The 21629-nt window shown below is 43.8% G+C and overlaps 1 protein-coding gene across 1 annotated transcript in view; it reads right to left on the bottom strand.

Moving 5' to 3' along the window:
• Positions 1-6993: 6993 nt before the first annotated feature.
• Positions 6994-21629, bottom strand: part of CRB3 (crumbs cell polarity complex component 3) — a 51281-nt gene continuing 36645 nt past the window's right edge. The window contains exons 2-3 of the mRNA XM_082254859.1: positions 12014-12081; positions 6994-7865 (exon numbers count right to left, since the gene is read on the bottom strand). Of these exons, the coding sequence (XP_082110985.1) occupies positions 7662-7865; positions 12014-12081 (272 nt within the window). The 3' untranslated portion in view covers positions 6994-7661. The remainder of the gene's footprint in view (positions 7866-12013; positions 12082-21629) is intronic.

Genomic DNA, 21629 nt, shown 5'->3' with positions numbered 1-21629 from the left:
TAGATGCCTAAGTGCATTGAGCTGCTGCCATGTGATTGGCTGATTAGCAATTTGTGTTACCAAGCAAATTAACAGGTGTACCTAATAAAGTGGCCGATGAGTGTCTATTAACCTCTTTCCGCCCAACCCTGTTGTCCTTTTATGTTGGCTTTTTACACCCAGGGGGTGGGAAGATCTGTGGTTGGCTGTCACAATGGTCACATGATCAGATCCCACCATCCCGATCATTACTAGAGACCGGGAGCTGCCTATGGCAGCCGTCTCTGTGCTGGGAGCACAGAAACCTCTGCAGCACAGAGACACATATGTGTAGTGTGTGGGTGTTAAAGCCCACCCTCTTTGCTGCCTTAAAATTGTGTTATGTGGGCAGCAACAGGTTAATCTGCACAATTACAGCTTAAGACCAACCCCAATAGCATAGTTTGAGCGAAGGGTTTCACCGAACACAAATAAAATAATACAAAAGGGATATTACGAATGGTTGCATTTATTGACCTTACAATTAAAAATCTGTATAAAACAAGTTCGGCATCAATCTTATCATAGAAAAGAGTTGGCAAGAAAGAAGATAAAGATCTAGAATTAGTAAAATTCCTAACATGGATCAGTGAAGGCACGCAAGAATAAAACGTATAGGTAGTAGTAGTTTCAATATGGGAGAGGCAACGCTGGGTGCTGCCAATACCAGAGGTGAGGAAGTAATTTTGGTATTAGCAGGAGAACCTTATTAGGCTACTTGAAACTATAGTATGAAGGGCATTCGGCAGTCTCCAGCTCTTAGTGGGGTCAATGGGCTATGTTCTCATAATACTGGCTCAGCCTATGCAATGCCCACTTCGATCTGGAGAGATGACAGCTGCTTACACTATAAAGTGAACCCTTTCTGTAACTTTACAAGCATTTCAAATAAATTCTTGACATGTCACAATATACAACAGGAGCGTTTTTTTTTTAATTCACCATGCATCAATAAAAACACTTCTAGATCTCCAACCTTGTGACATTGCCTATGCGGAGATGATGTCGTCAGTCTGCTGCAGGCAGTAGAAAGCATTTCCTCAGTCTACTCTAGCCAATGTCTGACTGCTCATTGTAACAAGAAACAAAAGAGGTTGATTTACTAAACCTGGGGAGTGCAAAATCTGGTGCAAATGCCCATGGTGGCCAATCAGTTTCTACCTTCAGCTTGTTCAATCAAAGTGGTTGTAAACCCACCGTTATAACCTTTGCCTATAGGTAAGCCTTTAATAAGGCTTACCTATAGGTACTGTAAAGATCTCCTAAACTTGCACCGTTTAGGAGATATTTACATTGCATGCAGCCGATGACGTCATCGGCGCATGCGCTCTAAAGAAATGTCCGCTTTCTTCAGATCCCTGTGCCGTGAGAAGCTGTCGCAATGCGTGTAAGCGCAGCTAAGAACTACACCCCAATTTATACAACTATCATCTCTAAAGCCTTGTTGGCACAGGTGTATTTAAGCATACACCCATGTGAGGCCGGCGTTTTCCCGCACTGGGATGTATATGTGTTCCATGAATCCCTGTATAGGAAGTCCTATCCATGTCAATTGGTATGCAGTGGCACCACAGACAAACCTGCTACTCCCCATTTGATGGCCGTGTGGAAGCCCGCGCAATCATGCATTCACCTGACAGTCATATTGGGAGCAGCAGCAGTATCTGTGCATCGGATGCATCCAAATTGACATAAAAGGGGACTGCCTGCACAAAACCCCTCTGCATCCCTATGCGGGCAAGCACAGCGCTCGCACAGGTGTACGCTTAGGCACGCTTCTGTGTACGAGGCCCTATTCAACATCTCAATTCAGGAATTGGATGGTGACCCTGTAGCAGTGGCAGTGCGTCTATTGGGGATGCTACCCCCCCCCCTTATCCATGCATCCGGCCCACTAATCTACATGCTGGGCTCCGGACGCATGGATTCCAATGGGGGATTTTTTTTTCTGAGCCCTGAACCCACCCAGTTGTGCGACAATAGCAAATGAATATTCGCTATTGTCACACGGATTCTCCTCCTGGCCAATCAGGAAGCGGGTACCTGAGACCCCTTCCCCGATTGGCCGAAAGGAGAAGCCATGCTATCGGGCAAGGAGGAGGGAGGAGATGCAGGGGAAGCCCGACCAATGGAGGAGACTGAGGGGGAAGCCGTCGCCGCTGCCTGCCCTCCACATGTCAGTCCAGGGTGAGTGAGCTGGGGGGGGTATGGTGTGCAGGCTGGTGTGGTCCGTCTGCCACCCCCTCCCCTCCCCCCGGCCCATGGAGCACCAGCTGCCACTGTCCTGTAGAATACCTGAGCAAGGATGGTTCCGTTCTTTTGGAAAGAGAAGCTGCAAATATATGGTTGGGGTGGGGGAGTACTGTATTCTCTGTGAGAGGTAGCACAAACTCAGGAATGTTACACAATGCTAAGCATCCTGCACTTAACATAAAAATATGTATCTTAGGCTAGAGCCACTCTAAGTTTTACAAACAAGCTTTCATGCCAATATGCATTTTCAGAGTAAAAGTGATTGCTTTTTAAGATAATACATTTATACTGCATTCCCTGCATGACTTGTATAAAGAAAAACGCGGTGCAGAAAAATCATCATAATGCAGAAGAACGTGGATTTGCTGGAATTTTAAGTAGTGGCAATAATGGCGTATTCATCAGTGAATGCAGAATAAAACTGTGACTTAGAATTGAAACTTTTATTGACTTGCTTGTAGGAAATCCTCTACAGAGTCTAGATGTGTGCAAAAAGATCATCATAAATCCAATATCTCCCATACAGAGTAGTCAGATTTCTTCCTTTGTAATCTGAAAAGGAAGTGAATTGAATGCAGGGAAGGGCAATTCAACTATAAGACCCACCTAGACTAAATTAAAAAAAAAAAAAAAAATTTAAAGAAATAAAAAAAGAAAAAGATCATTATATGGACAGGACATTTTTTAAACTGAAAAGAAAGATGTGGGCCTGTAGAACAGAAAGACAGGGGCCGGACGTAGACACAAATTTCCGGGCAGCAGGTTCCTGGGCTGACCTCCCATTTTCTTCTATGGGAGAGCTTAGACTTTTATGGGACCCTTTCCTAAAGCTGGCCATAAATGGTCTGAAATTTGGCTGGTTCAGCAGGGACCGGACAAATTTCAATCCACCTATGGGCAGGCTGGTCTGTGGACACACAGAGCTGGCTCTGGAGCGAGCCCACACAAGTGCTTCCATAGCAAGCCGCTTGCTATGATGGCAAGTCGGTAGGGGGGAGGGAGGAGCCAGGCGGGACCCAAGCAGAGGAGGATCAGGGATGCTCTGTGCAAAACCATTACACAGAGCAGGGAAGTATGATATGTATGTCACATAGTTTGTGAGGTCGAAAAAAGACATCAGTCCATCCAGTTCAACCTATGATGTGTGTGTGTGTTTGCTGTTAACCGTACATTGCATACCCCTGTATGTTGTGGTCTTTAAGGTGCCCATCTAATAGTTTTTTGAAACTATCGATGCTCCCTGCTGATACCACTGCTTGTGAAAAAGAATTCCACATCCTTACTGCTCTGACAGTAAAGAACTCCCTACGTATTTTAAATGTTATTAAAAAAATAATAAAGGTTTAATATCACGTTAATTTACTAAATTTGCATTAAAAAGTGCAAAATTGGAAAAAAAAAAAAAATTGAAATCTGTAGATAACTTTGCAATGCTTTTTACTAGAATCATAATTTTAAACAGAACAAATTATTTCATATAATTCATATTCATTATAAATATTCATATATTTATAATAAAATTTATATAAAATATTCATATTTATATAAAATGTATACTTTTTTCATCTACAGTAACACGTTTTTTTTTTTTTTTTTATCAAAGTAGATTACTTATTAGTGTTCTTACATGTCTATATATAGATTGCATAAAAAAAAAAAAACTGATCGGTACTACTGTAATAAAGTTATCACTGAATAAACAGGCCTATAGAATAAATGTAAAGATTTCTCTGGTTCATTCTGGGTATACAGATGTAAGAACTTGAATGGGTCAAACATTTTTTTCTACAGGGTGCTTGCATTTTTTTTTTTTTTTTTACCCCAGTGCCAGCCATTTCAATGGCATGTTCAGTTTTATGCTACACTTTCCTGTGTGGGTACAGCATAGATCTACATGTTGCTGTTGCTTTTTGCTAGAAGTATTACGGTGATTTTTTTTTTTTTTTTTCAAACTCAAAAAGGTAGAACTTGATAGACATATGCCTTTTTCTACCCAAATATGTACCTGTTACTATAGAAAATTGTTTGGTAAACCCTATAGAAAATTGTTTGGTAAACCCTATAGAAAATTGTTTGGTAAACCTTAATATGTACAAATATCAGCTATTGGAAAAATAGACAATTTCAATGAACTTAGAGTGTAACATGGCTCCAAAGGGATGCAATAACGGACACGGCTCTCCCTCAACTGATGAGAGTTTATGCTGTTGTGTTATATAAATCAGCCCTCTCCTACTAGTTGATATCTCACATGTGCATTAAAAACTAGAAATCGGTCATGAAAAGTGTTTATTATTATAAAATGAAAATTTTAAGATTAAATATATTTATATTTCCATAGGTTAGCATCAATACTTTGATTTTCTGTGTGCATAAATACAAAAATAATTATGCTATCTACAATTGTAATATTCAACTAACAAAACACATATAAAAATTGGGGAAAGTTTTAAAAGAGTACCAGTCACAGACACTGGCAATAAGGAATGCCACAGCGTGAGGTGAGCCGACTTCAATTTGTCAATTCACAAGCTATTTGGTATCACAGATGAAGATAAATTTTTAGCGGGGGTATCCAGGCCAGCACAAATCTCCCAAGACTATTAAAGAAACCGGTCACAAACCTTGGCAATGCAAACAGAACAAATGTATAAAAAGTATACACAGAGGTTACGGTCATTAAAAGGTCTCAATATATTGAATACCTGAGGGTTGTGTCACTCAAAGCTCGAAAAAAGTACAGGAGCCTATTTTGGGGCATTTTTAGTCCCTGTAGACCTTAATAGGATCACCTAAAAATGCCTGAAAAGGTGCATAATGCATGTTTGTGTGATTTCTTGCCTCTCCTAGTATCTAGCTTTTGGCTAAAATAAAAATATTCAAGCTGGAAATTGCCTGAAAAATAAAATGTGCATTAAAAAACGCTACAAAACTGCTTGAAGAAGCTCATGCGTGAACCTATCAGAAGGTTGAATTTATAAACTATTTCAACAATTGGTTTTCTCTGAAAGTAACCTCTGCTGGCATATTTTTTAATTATAATGACTCTGAATTGCTTTAGGACAGGTTTACTTTAAATGTAGTGTAATGGGTCATGATGGAGCAGAAGTTACAATAGGTAGTAGCTTAAGCTGGAGTGGCCTACTGCTCCACATTCAGTGATGGGTGGGATGTGGTTATGTAGGTAGCCCATTGAAACTATCCTAGTATATCCCTTAAGGTGATTTCCTAGAAAAACTGTAGCTCTCTACTGGCCTAGGACCCCCCTGCCTCTGCTGTGGAACACAGAGAAGTCCTGCCAAGCACCATTTGTACACTTCAGGACCCCCAACCCTATATCCTGATGTTTGTAGTGCTTAGCACACTTAGGTTTGGCCATAAACCATACATGGATTCCCATAGAAAAATCAGTACAATTTATGTCTGTTCTGCATTACTGGATGTTAGCAGCAGGGGGCTCTGCACTAGCTCCGAGTTTGTGATGGTGAGGATCTTCTACGTCAGGGGGTCTCCAAACTGCGGCCCGCACATGGCCCATTGCTTGCCTATATCCGGCTCTTGAGCCACTCTTCCTTCCACCGATAAGAGGCACTATACCTCCCTCTGACACCAATTTTTTTTATTCCCACTGACCAAACGTATGGCATTGTTTACTCCCAATGGCCACAGTCCAGCCCCCCTAAAGTTCAAAGGGCAGTAAACTGGCCCTTTGTTTTGAAAGGTTGGAGACCCCTGTTCTACAATAATGCACAGCAAGAGCATAAAGAACAATTTCCAGTTTTTCCATGAAATTTCTCTTAAAGCATATGTGCATTTTAAGACAACCCTGACCCCCCTTCCACAGATGCATATTTGTCCCGATCTCACAGCCATTGCCTTTGGCATTTGTTTACATCCAGCACCACATGTCTCACCATCCTGGTCACTCCTGTACATTACATCCCTATAAACGTCTATGGGGTCATCTCCCTTTGTACCATGAAGACTTGCACTGCTAGATGTAAACAAACACTGAAAGCATGGCAAGTACCCATTTATAGAGGGTTAAGGTGGATTGGGTCAGGGCAAAGGAGCAAAAAGGGCACTTCTCTCATCTTAAAGTGCACTTAAACTTCAAATATGTCCTTAAGGCACATTTAGAGGATTGATAGGTTGTGATCTCATAATACTAACTCAACCTACAGTATGGGTGTCTAGGCCAAGTAGTTGTGTTCAGTTCAGCTCGCGAGATCGCCATGTCTGTACGGGTACATTTTATGGATGGATTTCTCAGTTTCAGGTAGATTGGAGCAGAGTTGATCATCCTCCATAAACAGCACAGCTACCTCAGTGGCAGGCCAAGCTTGGCTGTTCACCTGAGCTTCTGTTGTCACTGTCCTACAGGATCTCCATACATTCCTAAAGAGGATCTACAAGAGGGCACAGCGTATAGAAATACTGTACAGGGTGCCCTGTAACAGCTTTTATCACTAACCTGGACAGGAATACCATCCTCCATCAATGTCACAGCCACCTCAATGTCACGGCCACCTCAGTGATAGGCCAAGCCTGGCTTTCAGCTGAGCCACTGTTGTCACTGGCCTTTAGGATTTCCATAGAGAGGATCCACAAGAGGGCACAGTGCATAAAAATACTGTACTGTGTGACATCTAACAGACACTACATTGTAATATTATATATATATATATATATATATATATATATATATATATATATATAGTGAAAGTCAAGCGGGTAGAGAGAGGAAGGGGGTACGGGGAGCGCTCTTCATCAAGGTCCCACACAGTAGTAAAGGCAGAGGGTCAAACTTACTCCACTCCTCCTAAGACAGGGAAAATAATTTAGGATGGAAAGGCTCTTTCATCTAGTAAACTTAGTAGTCAACTCTCCTTTCCTCCAAAAAAAGAAGTGGCTGTGGTATTGGCCCCTACAAACCATCTTCCTAAATACTGGTTGATGACAAACCCAGGTGAAGACTTGCAGTTCTCTCATAAAGCCCACAGAGGGTGCAGCGACCAGCTGGATGCTAGGAAAGTATTCTTGATAAAACCAGCTCATAGGGGCGTGAAGACACGGATGGTAACAAACCTTTTCTGGCCCAAGCAGTGAAAAAGCAAACCCCACCCGAACGTATACAAACCATTCTTACAGGTTAATGATAAATCCCTATCTGCATGGCTTGCAGTGGTTTGGATGGGTGCTATCAGAACAAAGTAATGCAGAAAGTAGACCTCTGATGGTCTGCAGCCATCAGGTGGGTATTGCTTGATCCAGTGGTCTCAGCAGCAAAGTCAAACTGACTGAGTCTCTCTCTAGGGCCAATAAGAGTCTCTGGGTGTCGGTCACCTCCTAGAATTGAGAGTCGGTTCTCGGCAGAGGAGGGGAACCGGTCATATCAGCCGTTCCTCGGGAGGAAGTTTCAAGGCACTGTTGGGTGGTATCCTGGATCCGGTCTGCTCTTCGTTGCTTGGCTTGTATGTCCCCTCTGTCTGCCGTTTCTCCTTTACTTTCACGATGATAAAGATGAGAATGCCGATTAAGATAAGGCCGCCCACAACCGATGGGACAATAATGGCTGCCAGTCGCTCAGATTCCTGTGAAAATTAAAGAAAAGAAAATAATCCAAAAACAAGTCAACCTGGAAAATAGGGCAACTGTGCCAAGCTGAGTTCACTCAAACAACCTCAAGGTCAGTCTTAACCACTTCCCAGCCTTAGGCCGACCTAAGGTTTAACTGGCTATACCGGGATCATGGTTGAGGCTACAACCATAGTCCTGGTATTCAGGTAAAAGTGATCCAAGAGGCTTTACAGCCACTGGATAGTGTTTGTTCTCCATGGTCCCACTGCACATAGCAATGTAGCCACCCTCTCTTGCTCATTCCCGAAATTGACTAGGGACTATAGGATTTGTATTGTGCATAGAGCAGTGAGCATGACTGCAACTAACGCACACTGCTTGTTCCAGAACAAATGGAAGTGAGTGGAAGTGAGTGGGAGAAGCAGAGGCTCTGGAGCTCATGGAGAATGTTACAAGGAGGCAGTAAGAAACAACTTAAATTAAAATTGATTACAGAACCATTAAGTAGTGGGAATAGAAAATGTCTCAGGTTTGGTAGTCAATGGGAGTAATAAAATAGCACCTGTGGTCAGTAGGAATTAATGCCCATAATTGGTAGTGGGAGTATCAATGCCTATTTGTTTATATCAGGGGAAGAGTTATGCTCATCTTTAGTATCAGTGGACTGAATAGTGCCCCATTGGTGGTGACAATGGGCAGAATAGTGCCCCACTGTTGTTGTCAGTGGAAGGAATAGTCCTTGTATCAGTAAGAGAAACAGTGCACTAAGGGCCAGATAAAGGAAAGGAAAGGGTCACATTCGGCCCACGGGCCGCAGTATGGAGACCACTGCCATAGAGCAAAGAATAAGCTCCACTAAGGGGGAAACACATCAAAGAAAGGACCCGGGTGGAACATCCTGAGATTGTGTTAGAACAGTGGTCTCCAAACTGTGGCCCCCAGGCCAAATAAGGGCCCTTTACTTGCTTTTATCCAGCCCTTAGGGCTGGATAAAAGCAAGTTCCTCCCATTGAGATGATGCACTATTACTCCCACTAACACCACTAATGAGGCACCATTGTTTAGACCAACAGTGGGGAACTATTCCTCCCAGTAACGCCAAGGATGGGGCATTAATCCTTTTACTGACACCATTAAGGCAGCACAATTCTTCCCAAGGAAATAAATGATTGGGAACCATTCCTCCCACCAATACCAAGGATGGAGCACTAGATCTTCTACTAATAAAAATGATGGGGCACTATTCCTCCCCACTAATAAAAATGATGGGGCACTATTCCTCCCCACTAATAAAAATGATGGGGCACTATTCCCCTCACTAGTAAAAATAATGGGGCACTATTCCTCCCACTAATAAAAAAAAATGGGGCACTATTCTTCCAACTAATAAAAATAATGGGCACTATTCCTCCAGCTAATGTCAATAATGGGGCACTATTCCTCTCACTAATAAAAATGATGGGACACTATTCTTCCAACTAATAAAAATGATGGGGCATTATTCCTCCAGCTAATATCAATAATGGGGCACTATTCCTCTCAATAATAATAATGATGGGGCACTATTCCTCTCAATAATAATAATGATGGGGCATTATTACCCTCACTAATAAAAAAAAAGAGCACTATTCTTCCCACTAATAAAAATAATGGGGCACCATTTCTCCCACTAATCAAAATAATGGGGCACTATTCCTCCCAATGATAAAAATGACGGGGCACTATTCCCCTCACTAGTAAAAATAATGGGGCACCATTCCTCCCACTAATAAAAATGATGAGGCACTATTATTCTTCCCACTAATAAAAATGATGGGGCACTATTTCTCCCGATAATAAAAATAGGGCACTAACTCTCCCACAAATAAAAATGATGGGACACTTTTCTTCCCACTAAAAAAAAAAAAAAAAAATCAAAGGGCACTATTCTTCCCACTAATACCAATGATGGGGCATTATTCTTCCCACTAATACCAATGATGGGGCATTATTCTTCCCACTAATACCAATGATGGGGCATTCTTCTTCCCACTAATAAAAATGATGGGGCACTATTCCTCCCACTAATACCAATGATGGTGCACTATTCTTCCCACTAATAAAAATGATGGGGCACTATTCCTCCCAATAATACCAATGATGGGGCACTATTCCTCCCACTAATACCAATGATGGTGCACTATTCTTCCCACTAATACCAATGATGGGGCACTATTCCTCCCACTAATACCAATGATGGTGCACTATTCTTCCCACTAATACCAATGATGGGGCACTATTCCTCCCACTAGTACCAATGATGGGGCACTATTCCTCCCACTAGTACCAATGATGGGGCACTATTCCTCCCACTAGTACCAATGATGGGGCACTATTATTCCCACCAATACCAATGAAGGGGCACTATCCCTCCCATGAATACCAATGATGGAACACTAATTATCCTACTGGTTACCGGTGCTACGTACATTTTTTACTCCCACTGACTACCAAGCCTGAGAGATTTTCTACTCCCACTGGCCGCAGTCTGGCCCCCCAAAAGCCTGAAGGACAGTAAACTGGCCCTTTTTTTGGAAGTTTAGAGGAGACCCCTGTGTTAGAACAATAAAATTGGTTTTATTTCAAGGTAGCTTCATGATACATACAGGCATACCCCACTTTTAAGTACGCAATGGGACCGGAGCATGTATGTACTCGCGAGTGCACGTAAAGTGAGTGTACGTAAAACGGGGTATGCCTGTATGTGAGCCTATTAGGGAGTGAAAAATCAAATAAATGTGAGCATAGCGGCTGGATGGCATCAGTGGTATTCCTGGGAATGGTATAACAAAAGTCCTGTACTTTCCCCACTTTAAAGCTGAATTCCAGGCAGATTAAAGGAATAGTTAATCCAGCTCTGTAATCATTAACACATCACTAAGGGCTCTTTCACACGGGCGTTCCGTATGTCCGTTTTTCATCCCATCCGTTTGCAGATGAAAAACGGACATAATGTATCTCTATGTAAATACGGATGTCATCGGATGATCATCCTCGGACATCCGTTTTTTGTCAGTTCAGTTTTTTTGAACGGAAGAGAACCCTATTTTTTCTTCCTTTCAAAAAACGGAACGGAAGCAAAAACGGATGTCAGTGGTGTCATCCGCAGACATCCGTATTTACATAGACATACATTATGTCAGTTTTTCATCCGCAAACGGATGGGATGAAAAACGGACATACGGATCGGATGACACAAGTGTCATCCGTGTCCGTTACAAAAGAAAAAAAAAAGGACCTGATCGGGCAAAAAAAAAGGAACGCCCGTGTGAAAGAGCCCTAAATGTAGATGTAAGCACCTGAATGTGGTATCAGCCTTTTGCTGTCCATTGCAAAGCAAAGCTCAACTGGGAGTGGGAAAAGCAGCACAAAGAGCAAGTCAGCCAGTAGGCTTTCACGAACAGAGATCATGCAGATAGGAGGAGAGAGAGTGAGAGTGAGAGATGGGGATAGTCAGCCTTCTGCTTCACCTTTCACTGTCCAGTCACTGGGGGAGGCAAGGTGAAAGGAGCTGCCGAGTCACTTTTGGGAGGGGGGAGCAGAGAAAACAACCTGGACAACAACTGTGAACATTATGGATGAATTTCTCTATATTTACTGAAGTTACAGAGGCAAAAGAAGAAGAAACCGCTCTGTGCATATCGTTTTTACAGAGCAGGAAAGTATATTATATATATATATATATATATATATATATATACATATACATATACATACATACATACACACACACACACTTAAAAAAATTAAAAAAAAAATAGCCTTCAGAATTACTTTAATGTTTCCATCTATTTAGTCAAAGCAACCTCATCTTTTATATTTGACCAAAAAAATTGGGCATTATATTGAGTTTGAGTGCATTAAAAACAAAGCTACCATCATTGTATTCTCCAGGTTTTCTGTTTTTTAAAATGTTTTGGAAATTTAAATAATCTTCAGGCCTAAAAAGTGTATAAAAAAAAACTGCTCTGGTAGTGAAAGGGCTAAAAGTCATTTAATGCTTAATAAAAATGTGTAAATACTTCAATTTCCATAGCTTGGCTCACGTTCGGCTTCATTGTGGAGCTCCCATTTGAAGATAAAAGTATAAATATAGATCCCGCTGATAGGACTCCCCACTTACCGTTAGCCGGTTCTGTGACGAAGTGGTAGCCATGGAAGTTGTAGTAGCCGTGCCATTGCCATCCTGAGCTGCACAGAAACCAAAGATGTTATAAGAACGCTGACAACCAAAACGTACAATCAGAAATATGATGACATGAGAAGTGGGGGAATCCCCACAGCAGCAAACCAGATTTTACCCTCCAGTACTTCAGCTGATGAAATATGTGCAATTCTGCCGCTAGAGACAGACTGGCAGCGGCAGGATCGCTAAAAAAGCTGCTGTGTGTCCCTATAGAATCGCTCCCTTTGTAGACACACACAGCTAGATGGCCTCTGTCGCTGACCCAAATCGCTGTTGCTGAATCTCTTTAATGAGATGAGAGGGACGTCTTTCTGCTTCAGCTACATAGGGACAATCCTGTCCAGGGGCACCGATAGGGAGGAACCACTGGTCCTCTTGTAGGGGGCCCGAGCGCACGGGGGGGGGGGGGGCCCACACAGGGAGGGGGATTTGTGATGAAAGACATTTATAGAAATCTTCCTCCAGCAGCTGAAAGCTATCTCCCCCTCTCCCTGCTACCAGATTTTATCTGCTGAGAAAGACAGTTATTCCTCACTAATCCTCCTCCCTGTGTGGGCCCCCTCCCAGCTCTGCTCCTGAGTTTATCTCTTATGCAACTTTGTTTCTCTCCCTGCAGTTCTTCCTATACTCCTTGTCCCAGCCTGTATATTTTTTTCATCTCGCTTCCCCATTGCTCTGTCTTCCTGACACAGTCACAGCTGATCAGCTGCATTCCCAAGTGGGGAAGAATTTACTGTTACACCAGCTCCATAGCTGCCTGTTCTCTTGTCCCAGTGCAGTTTAGTGTGCTTTATGTAGCTAGGCTTCCCACTCCTCTCCCGCAGACTGCTTACTGACCTATGCAACTTTACTTCTACCCTTCACTGTCCGTTCCCTCTGCATCCATGTATCAACTCCTTCTATTTAACCATTTACAAACTGATCTGCCAGTAATAAACTCAGTTTTTTGTCTTGTATCTACAGGTAAGCCTATAATAGGGCTTACCTGTAGGTACAGTGAATATCTGCTAAACGTAGCAACCGGTGATAGCACCAGCACATGTGCACCTTGCTGTCAGTGGATGACATACCATCCTTCAAGAGAGCTGTGCTGTGACCAAGACATCAGCGTGAATGCGTGAGTAACATCATCGCAGGAACCCAAAAAAACAGAGAGAAGGCCAGAGGAAGATGGAATTCCTCTTAGAAGTGACAGCACACGCTGGAGATATCAGTTTTTAAGGTTAGAAAAATATAATTAAGGGCTCATTCTAGTGATCGACCGATCACTAGAATGGCATCACCCCGGTACCGGCGTCCATAGCCAACGGTCGGCTGTCTTGTAATGACAACCGATGCGGCTGAGAAGCCGCTCGGCTGTCATTACAAGGAGCGGGAGGGGACGCCCCTCCCGCGGCTCACCCAGGTCTCCCGTCCCACCATCCTGCACGCCCGAAGAGAAGACGTAAGCTGAGGATTGGTGACCAGAACTGAATAGAATACCCCAGATGTGGTCGGACCAGAGTTTTATAAAGTGGTAGGATTATAGTTTTATCTCTGGAATACATCCCCTTCCTTATGCAAGCCAATATCCTGCCGGCTTTGGCAGCTGCAGCTTGACATTGCATGCTATTACTTAAGCCCCGTACACACGTACCGATCGTCGGCCGAAAAGCTTCAGCCGACGACCGATCTGCCGATTGTAGGCTTGTTAGTATGATGCCTCCGACAGCCGACAGCGCACATTCGGCCGAAAAGAATCTGTCATGCAAGCATTAAAATTTTTGTATGCCGACACCAGAGCGGCCGATTGTTCGCCAGTCAGTACAGATTTCGGCCGACAGACCGCAGATTTGCAAGACTGGGCATGCTCAGAAAAGGAAAAACACAGGGAAAGTTAACCATTACATGACATCACTTCTGCAGTCGGCTGTAGTTGGCGGACAAAATTCTTGTTGAACTTTTCAACAGACACCGACAGCCCTGGACAAAAGACGGCCGATCGTTCGCCGACGATCGGTACGTGTGTACGGGGCTTAAGTCTATCTTCTACTAAGACTCCCAGATCTTTCAGTATCCTGGATTTCCCCAGATGTTCCCCCCCAAAGCGTATTTTGCGTTTATGTTTTTAGCCCCCAAGTGTAATACCTTACATTTCTCTACATTAAGCATCATTTGCCATGTAGCTGCCCACTCTTATTTTGTTCAGGTCATTCTGTAAGATTTATCTGGATGAGAAGTTATTGCCCTGCATATCTTTGTGTCATCCACAAAAAGAATTGTTCCAAAGATCTCCATCTACATTCATGTCCTACATCAGTGGTTCTTAACCTTATTGGAGGTACTGAACCCCACGAGTTTCATATGCGCATTCACCGAACCCTTCTTAATTGGAAAAATAAAAATGGATTTTTGTAAAATCTTACCGTAAAATCCTTTTCTCTTAAGCTCATTGACAGACGTAGTCCTCGTTGATTAATAACAACTCGGGTTATACTGCCCTCTACAGGAGTAGGACTAGACAGGAAAGAAAACGTTCTGGCCACACCCTAGGGGCAGTCCCAGAGGGTATATCCTCTCTCTCTCTCTCTGCTACAGCAAATCAGTTATGTCACAAAGCAGTGTTTAGAGAATTTAACCCAACCCAACTCAAAAACAGAGGGGCGGGTACTACGTCTGTCAATGAGCTAAGAGAAAAGGATTTTACAGTAAGATTTTACAAAAATTAATTTTTCTCTGTCGCTCATTGACAGACGTAGTCCTCGTTGATTAATAACAACTCGGGACGTCCCAAAGCAGTACCACAAATGAGGGGTGGGATAACAGAAATCAAAATCCAGAAGGCCCAACCGGAGCCAACCAGAAGCATCAAGGACTCATCGAGCAAAAAGATGAGACCTAAGTGAAAAACCCAACAAGCCCTTGAGGTAGACCAACAGTCTCCTCAGATTGCGGCCTGCAGAACCTTGCGGCCAAAAGAGGCATCTGACGATGCCATCACATCAACTTTATAAAATGATGTAAAGGTATGAACCGACGATCAAGTCATCGCCTTGAAAACCTGGATCGCTGACGCCTGATGGCGGAAGACCCAAGAAAACTAGGCGCCCGAGTAGAGTGCGCCTTAACAGGGAACGGAGGATTCGGACCCTTAATAGAATAAGCCTGTACCACCGTCTGACTGGTCCATCTAGATATGGTCGCGGCAGACACAGGCAACCCCCTTCTAGGGCTATCCGTGATCACAAAAAGGGAGTCCGTCTTATGAAACAAGTTCGTAGTAGTCAAGTGTACCCTGATTGTCTGAACCCCATCCAAGGAGTGTAATGCAAACTCCCAAGGATGGCTAGTCTTAGGACACAGGGAAGGTAACACAATATTTTTATTCAGATAAAAACTCTGAAAACCACTTTAGGAAGGAAGGATGGATTCGGAAGAACCACCTTATCCCTATGAACCACCAGATATGGGTAACGACAAGATAATGCGGCCAGTTCTGACACCCTGCGTGCAGAAGTAATGGCCACCAAGAAGGCCACCTTCTGGGATAATGTAAGCAAGGGAATCTCCCTAATATTTTCAAAGAGAAGTTTCTGAAGAACCGACCACACTAAATTAAGATCCCAGGCAGTAAGGGTGTACGCACTGGCGGAGCCAGATGTCGCACCCCCTGGATGAAATTCCGCACCAAGGAATGATTAGCCAAAGGTTTCTGAAAGAAGATTGCCAACGCTGAAACCTGACCCTTGATCGTGCTCAAGGACAGTTTCTGCTCAACCCCTTGTTGCAGACAGACCAAGATTCGGGTCACCGAATAGGTATGTGGGGGAAATCCAAGAGATTCACACCACGCAATATAAGACTTCCAACTCTGACAGGTAGGATACCTTATACTTCAATAGTAACGCCCTTTTAGTGCTGCCACTGACTTCAGTCATCCTTACAGTTTTACAATGACTTTAGATCGTCAGCTCCCAAACCAAGCCTCCTGGTTATTTTACACAAAAATCACACTCAAATTGGGGGATCTGTGACTTATTATAGGATAGAGGGGAGATCCATCCTACCATCCCAGAGAGGGGCCAGCGTCCACCACAAACCCGACAAGGGGAGAGGGGGAACATACTACTCACCATACCGGAACCAGGCGGGCGCCAACTCCTGACAGAACCCCTCTCCACCGGGGTGGGGGGGCTGTCGACCAATATGGATGCCGTGACTCTGTTGGTCATTGGCGTCCAGGCGAGACGTTTAACTCGCAGGGTCAGTCCCTGTCCAGTGGGACTATGTCGCGGCCCACCCAGCGCGGAGCTATGGCCTGCACGCGCTCGTAGGCTGAACTGGGGTGACCACTGGATCTCAACATCCAGCCCGTCGCCCAGTTCCAGCTTACTTGCTTGAAGATCTCACAGGAAACTGGAGAAAAGAGCGGTCTAAAAAATCTAAGAAAAAAATCCTGCCAGGACCGAAGATCCTAGCATGGCATCTAGGTCCTTACTCCTAACTAGACAGAAAAAAACTGATTTGCTGTAGCAGGAAGTGAGAGGATATACCCTCTGGGACTGCCGCTAGGGTGTGGCCAGAACGTTTTCTTTCCTGTCTAGTCCTACTCCTGTAGAGGGCAGTATAACCCGAGTTGTAACCCGAGTCGAACCCAGGTTAAGAACCACTGTCCTACATGCTTGTGTCTCTTGATATTTAGCATTGTTGCCACTCATTTAGATGCATTGAAAGCAGAGACTAAAAAAGTGTGATGACAAGTATTGAGCCAGTGTGAAAAAAACACATCCTAGGCCTCCCTTTAGATGAGCATGTTCCTCCCTGCTGGCCCCTAGATAAGGAAAAGCACTCATCTAGGTAGAGCGAGGTGTTATTTGGCCGACATCCCAAATAAACTGCAAAGGAAAAAAACCCCTGGTAGGGAATGGGACTTTAAAGGCCAAAATAACACCACAATTGTAAAATTTAAAACATAAATTTTAATGGATAAACATAAAATCAACATAATAGTAGAAAAAAAAAAAAAAACCCACATATATCACGATAAAATACTTGTCATGATGAGACAAGGATATGATAAAGCATAGACTTCCAATGGGCACCCGACACTTTATCATATCCTTGTCTCATCGTTACAAGTATTTTATCGTGATATATGTGTTTTTTTTCTACTATTATGTTGATTTTATGTTTATCCATTAAAATTATGTTTTAAATTTTACAATTGTGGTGTTATTTTGGCCTTTAAAGTCCCGTTCCCTACCAGGGGGGTTTTTCCTTTGCTGCTAGTCCCTAGATGGCCTTTGGCTGTGCTAATCAATTGTTTGATTACTGTTCCAGATGCAGGTCTGATAGAATGTAACGAACCAACCAATAGGAAGATTGCTAAAGTCTACACCAGCCATTCTCAACCTTTTTTTTTTTTTTTTCACAAATTCTATATTTTATAACGGAATAAAGCATCCGACAGGAGGATAACCATACAGAATCGAGAACACACATAAAATAGTACTGCAAAGTATCATGGAAGCATAAAGCGAGATATAGAAAATGCAAGGTAGTGATAAGGTGCATGTGTGCCACAGCAAGCAAGGGAAGGAAGACTTCAGTCTCCAGGATTCATTTTCCAAGAGCGCTTTACCCTCGTCTGACAATACAAACATGTTCCGGAACATTCTCAACCTTTTTACCCCCCAGGAACCCTTGAAATCATTTTCAGGTCTTAGGAAACCCCAGCTAAAACCAATTAATTGAGATGCTAGTGTGAAAAACGTCTATTACATTGGTCAACATTGGGAAGAATGCACCCTTGGGCTTCTTACATGGTGTATAAGAATCTGCAGCAAGTCAAATACAGCCCACCTAATTTTCTGGCTGGGGGGGCTTTCAGCATCGTCTAGCCCATGGGTGTCCAACCTTTTGGCTTCTCTGGGCCACATTGAGTGTAGAGAAATTTTCTCGGGCCGCATATAAAATATATACTATTAGTTAAGATATATAAGTAATAAAACACCGCCGCACCCTTCCTGTGCCGCCGCGCCACCCCCCAGCACTAATTTAACACAACTAGTGGATGATCCCCTCCAAGGCTGCCTCTGTGGCCATGCCCCCGACTCGACTTCCTACCTCCCCAGCAAAAAAAAATAAAAAAAATTGTCAGGGGGCAGTGGGCCGCATTGCCTGCAGTTCCGGGCCGCAGGTTGGACATGCCTGGTCTAGCCCTTTCCTCCCCAGCCTTTAACTTTCCATGGCCCACACCTTTTACTCATTGGATTTCAGTTCTTTTAATTATAGAGGCTCAGCACCACATAAGGGCATTGCCAGAGCTTCCGGTTTTCAAGAAGCCCCCTGCAGGCCCTTCCCACCAGCTCTGATCTGCCTGCACTTCACAGAGAAGCACAGGGACCCAGTGACATCGGTGGGTTTAAAATAAGTTATATAATGAAAAGAGAAAGCGTTCTTTTAATAATTTCCTCAGCATATTGATAAAGAGGAACCTGGGTAGGCAGATTCAACTTTTTAACTGGGCTGTCTTGCCAAATAGTACAAAGCAACCAAACAGAATATACAAACCAGGTAAACTTAATTACAGAGAAAACATCATAAAATAAAAACTTGCTGAAAACATGTGATGGTATTGCAATGGGGCCTTTCACGTGCCGTCCAACCCCAAGATGCCAGTCCCCATCTTTTTACTAATCATGGGTGACCTTGACAAGGACTGCCAAGTCTCTACTCTTCCTTGGAGCAACACAGCAATTCCTTCCAGAACACAATGTTTCTAAATATCATTAACCTTTCCAGACGCCATACCCAGGGGGCATATGTAGCAATCTTGGTACAGGTAAAGTCATGTACCATGCAAACCATGGGGCATGGAGGAAACAAAGAACAAAATCTGCTAGGAGGTATTGTTTCTGGTAGTACTTAAAGTGACACTAGTCTATTTATAGTTGTATTTACACTCCTTGCCACCTTATTAGATACACCCATTAAGTCCCCACAAAGATGAGCACATTATCAGCAACATTAATGTACATTGTGACATGCAGATAATGCTCAGCTGGTATTAGGAGTCCATTATTCCAGGAGGGACAAGTGCAGCATCCAGCCCTGTTGTCTGCAGCCCCTCAAAGTCTATGGCAGGCTGTGGCCTGATGGGGCTGAATGCTGCACAGAGTGGCATTCGCGTTTAGGGTCCTATCAATTCAGGGATGAATTCTCGGATTGCAGAAGATCCGTGTTCCTGGCTTTCCTCCCTGAATGCATAGAGCCCTAGATCCGAGTGCCACTCATTACAGCATCTAGATGCCCCGTGTGCAAGAGGGCGTATGCTGAAGATATTTGGTAAACTATTCTAGTAATTTCTTTAAGTCAATGGTCCTCAAACTTTCTAAACAATGAGCCAGTTTACAATCCTTAAGACTTAAGGGAGGCCGGATTGCGGTCAGCAGAAGTAGGAAAGGTTCCTGCATCAGTAGGAGTGGACAGTGCCGTGGTGGTGGTGGTTGTGGTGGTGGGGGGATCATATAGCGCCTGTGGTCAGTAGGAGGAATATTGCCCCATCGTTGGTGTCAATGGGAAGAATTCGGTCCCACCGTTGGTGTCAATAGGAAGAGTTAGGTACCACCGTTGGTTTCAATAATTATTTCTAACTATTGGCGTCAGTAGGAAGAATAATGCCACAGGCTGTCATTTGAAATGCACTGCTTTAAATCTTTTGTTACTCAAAAAAAAAAAAAAAAAAAAACAATAGATCCTGTTCCCTTAATGCAGGGGTGGGGAACCTGCGGTCGCACAATCATTGCATCCGGGAACCCCCCCCCCCCCCCGATGCCGTTGTGTCAGAAGGAGCCGATGGCTCCGTCCTGACAATGCGAGTCTCAGAAAAGGGAGGACCCGGGGCGCAGAGCAGTGCGCCCGTGCCCATCCGTTTGTGGGACAATAGCGAATGAAAATTCGCTATTGTCACACGGAGCCTCCCCCTGGCCAATGAGGAAGTGGGTTCGAGACCCGCTTCCTGATTGGCCAAAACGCGAACACATGCCATTGGTCGAGGAGGCGGGAGGACTCGAGGGGAAGCCGCCACTGCAGGTAAGTGCACTGGCTTTCTGCATTCAAAGGGGGCACGCTGTGGTCTCTCTGCATTCAAAGGGGGCACGCTGTGGTCTCTCTGCAATCACGCGACTGCTCGGCTCTCTCTCTAGTAATCGGCCCTGCCCACTGGAGCTATCAGCCGGGCAAAGGAGAGAGCCGAGGAGTCAGCTGAGCGCCGGGAACCACTCTGATTTAGGTACAGATATGCATATTTTTTTCTATAACACAGACATGGGCAGTTATTGTTCTATTACAGAGGGGATTTGATGTACAAAACTACAATTTGGGATTATATGAGCCCAGTGCTAGTAACACTTTAATAAAATTGGCTTTGGGTGTTTTAATACAAATAGATAAAACCCACAGACATTCTGGTCATGTAGCCTGGGTTTGTGCATTTTGAGAATGACCTGGAGAATACAGAGGCAGATCACAACTGCAACACTGCACACTGGAGTCCAGAGACCTGCAGCCCATACATGCAAGTGGGACAGAAACAAGTTTTGCCCGATGTAGAAGAAAGTCAGTATAAACGGGGATAGTTTTCTAGTCAACTGAATAAGCAAATTTTTGAACGTTGGTAAGTTTCTTGAACTGAGATTTCAGCTTTAAAGTTATAGATTGCTTCACTGTGCTTAGGAGGCAGGAAAGGGCACTAACAGGCTAAAATGTAGCAGGATAAATCAAGATCTGCATTCAACTTCAGCTGCCTATAACCTTTACGACAAGAACTTTTCCTGAAGGTGACCTACGCTAATGCATTTTTTTTTTCCATCATACACTCAGATTGTATTGCCAAGATTTGTGGTGGGTTTGAAGTTTACAACAGCGAGCCTTTCATCTTTGGTGATATGCTTGCCAAGCGTCTTACTCATCTGGAGGGATGCTGGGGGGGAGAAGCCAATGTTTGTATTACAACAATGGTCGCTGTGTAGGAACCAAACTCACAATGGTCACAGTCAAGCTGTGAACTGCTGGGTCCTCCAAACCTCCAAAGTAGAGCTGGTCAGGTTAGTGATCTGATACAACATGACCAAGCACAGGAAGCTCCAGAAGAGCCACCCATGCCCTGCACTGGCAATGTTAGCAGCTCTGTTGTTTACCCAATACGAGGGGTGTGGCATCTCACTCTGCCTGCAGGCCGACCTGTAAAAATCTAGTGCCAGGCTGCCTATCCTAACCACCTATAGACCCAAATGAGAAATAGCCCCTGCAGCATGGGTAGTGTACTGGAACTTGCTACCTGTGACCTCACTTTCTGTCTGGTAAAAGTGTGGTCACCCCAGCAACAAGGGCTCATAAAATATGCTGCATTTAGATCCCTATGCTGCATCTAGATCCCTATTCAGATATGAACGTGGTAGAATTTTAAACGATTGTCCCATTAACACAACTACGACCATGGTCTAATTTTGACCATATATAACGCAGTACATGTTTGTGTGATCGTTTACATGCATATCTTGAATGTGAACAT

The sequence above is a fragment of the Pelophylax lessonae genome (assembly GCF_965119305.1).
Source record: "Pelophylax lessonae genome assembly, chromosome: 4".
Classification (NCBI taxonomy): Eukaryota; Metazoa; Chordata; class Amphibia; order Anura; family Ranidae; genus Pelophylax; species Pelophylax lessonae.
Note: the sequence above shows the minus strand (reverse complement) of the source record. Positions and strands in the feature narration are given on the sequence as shown.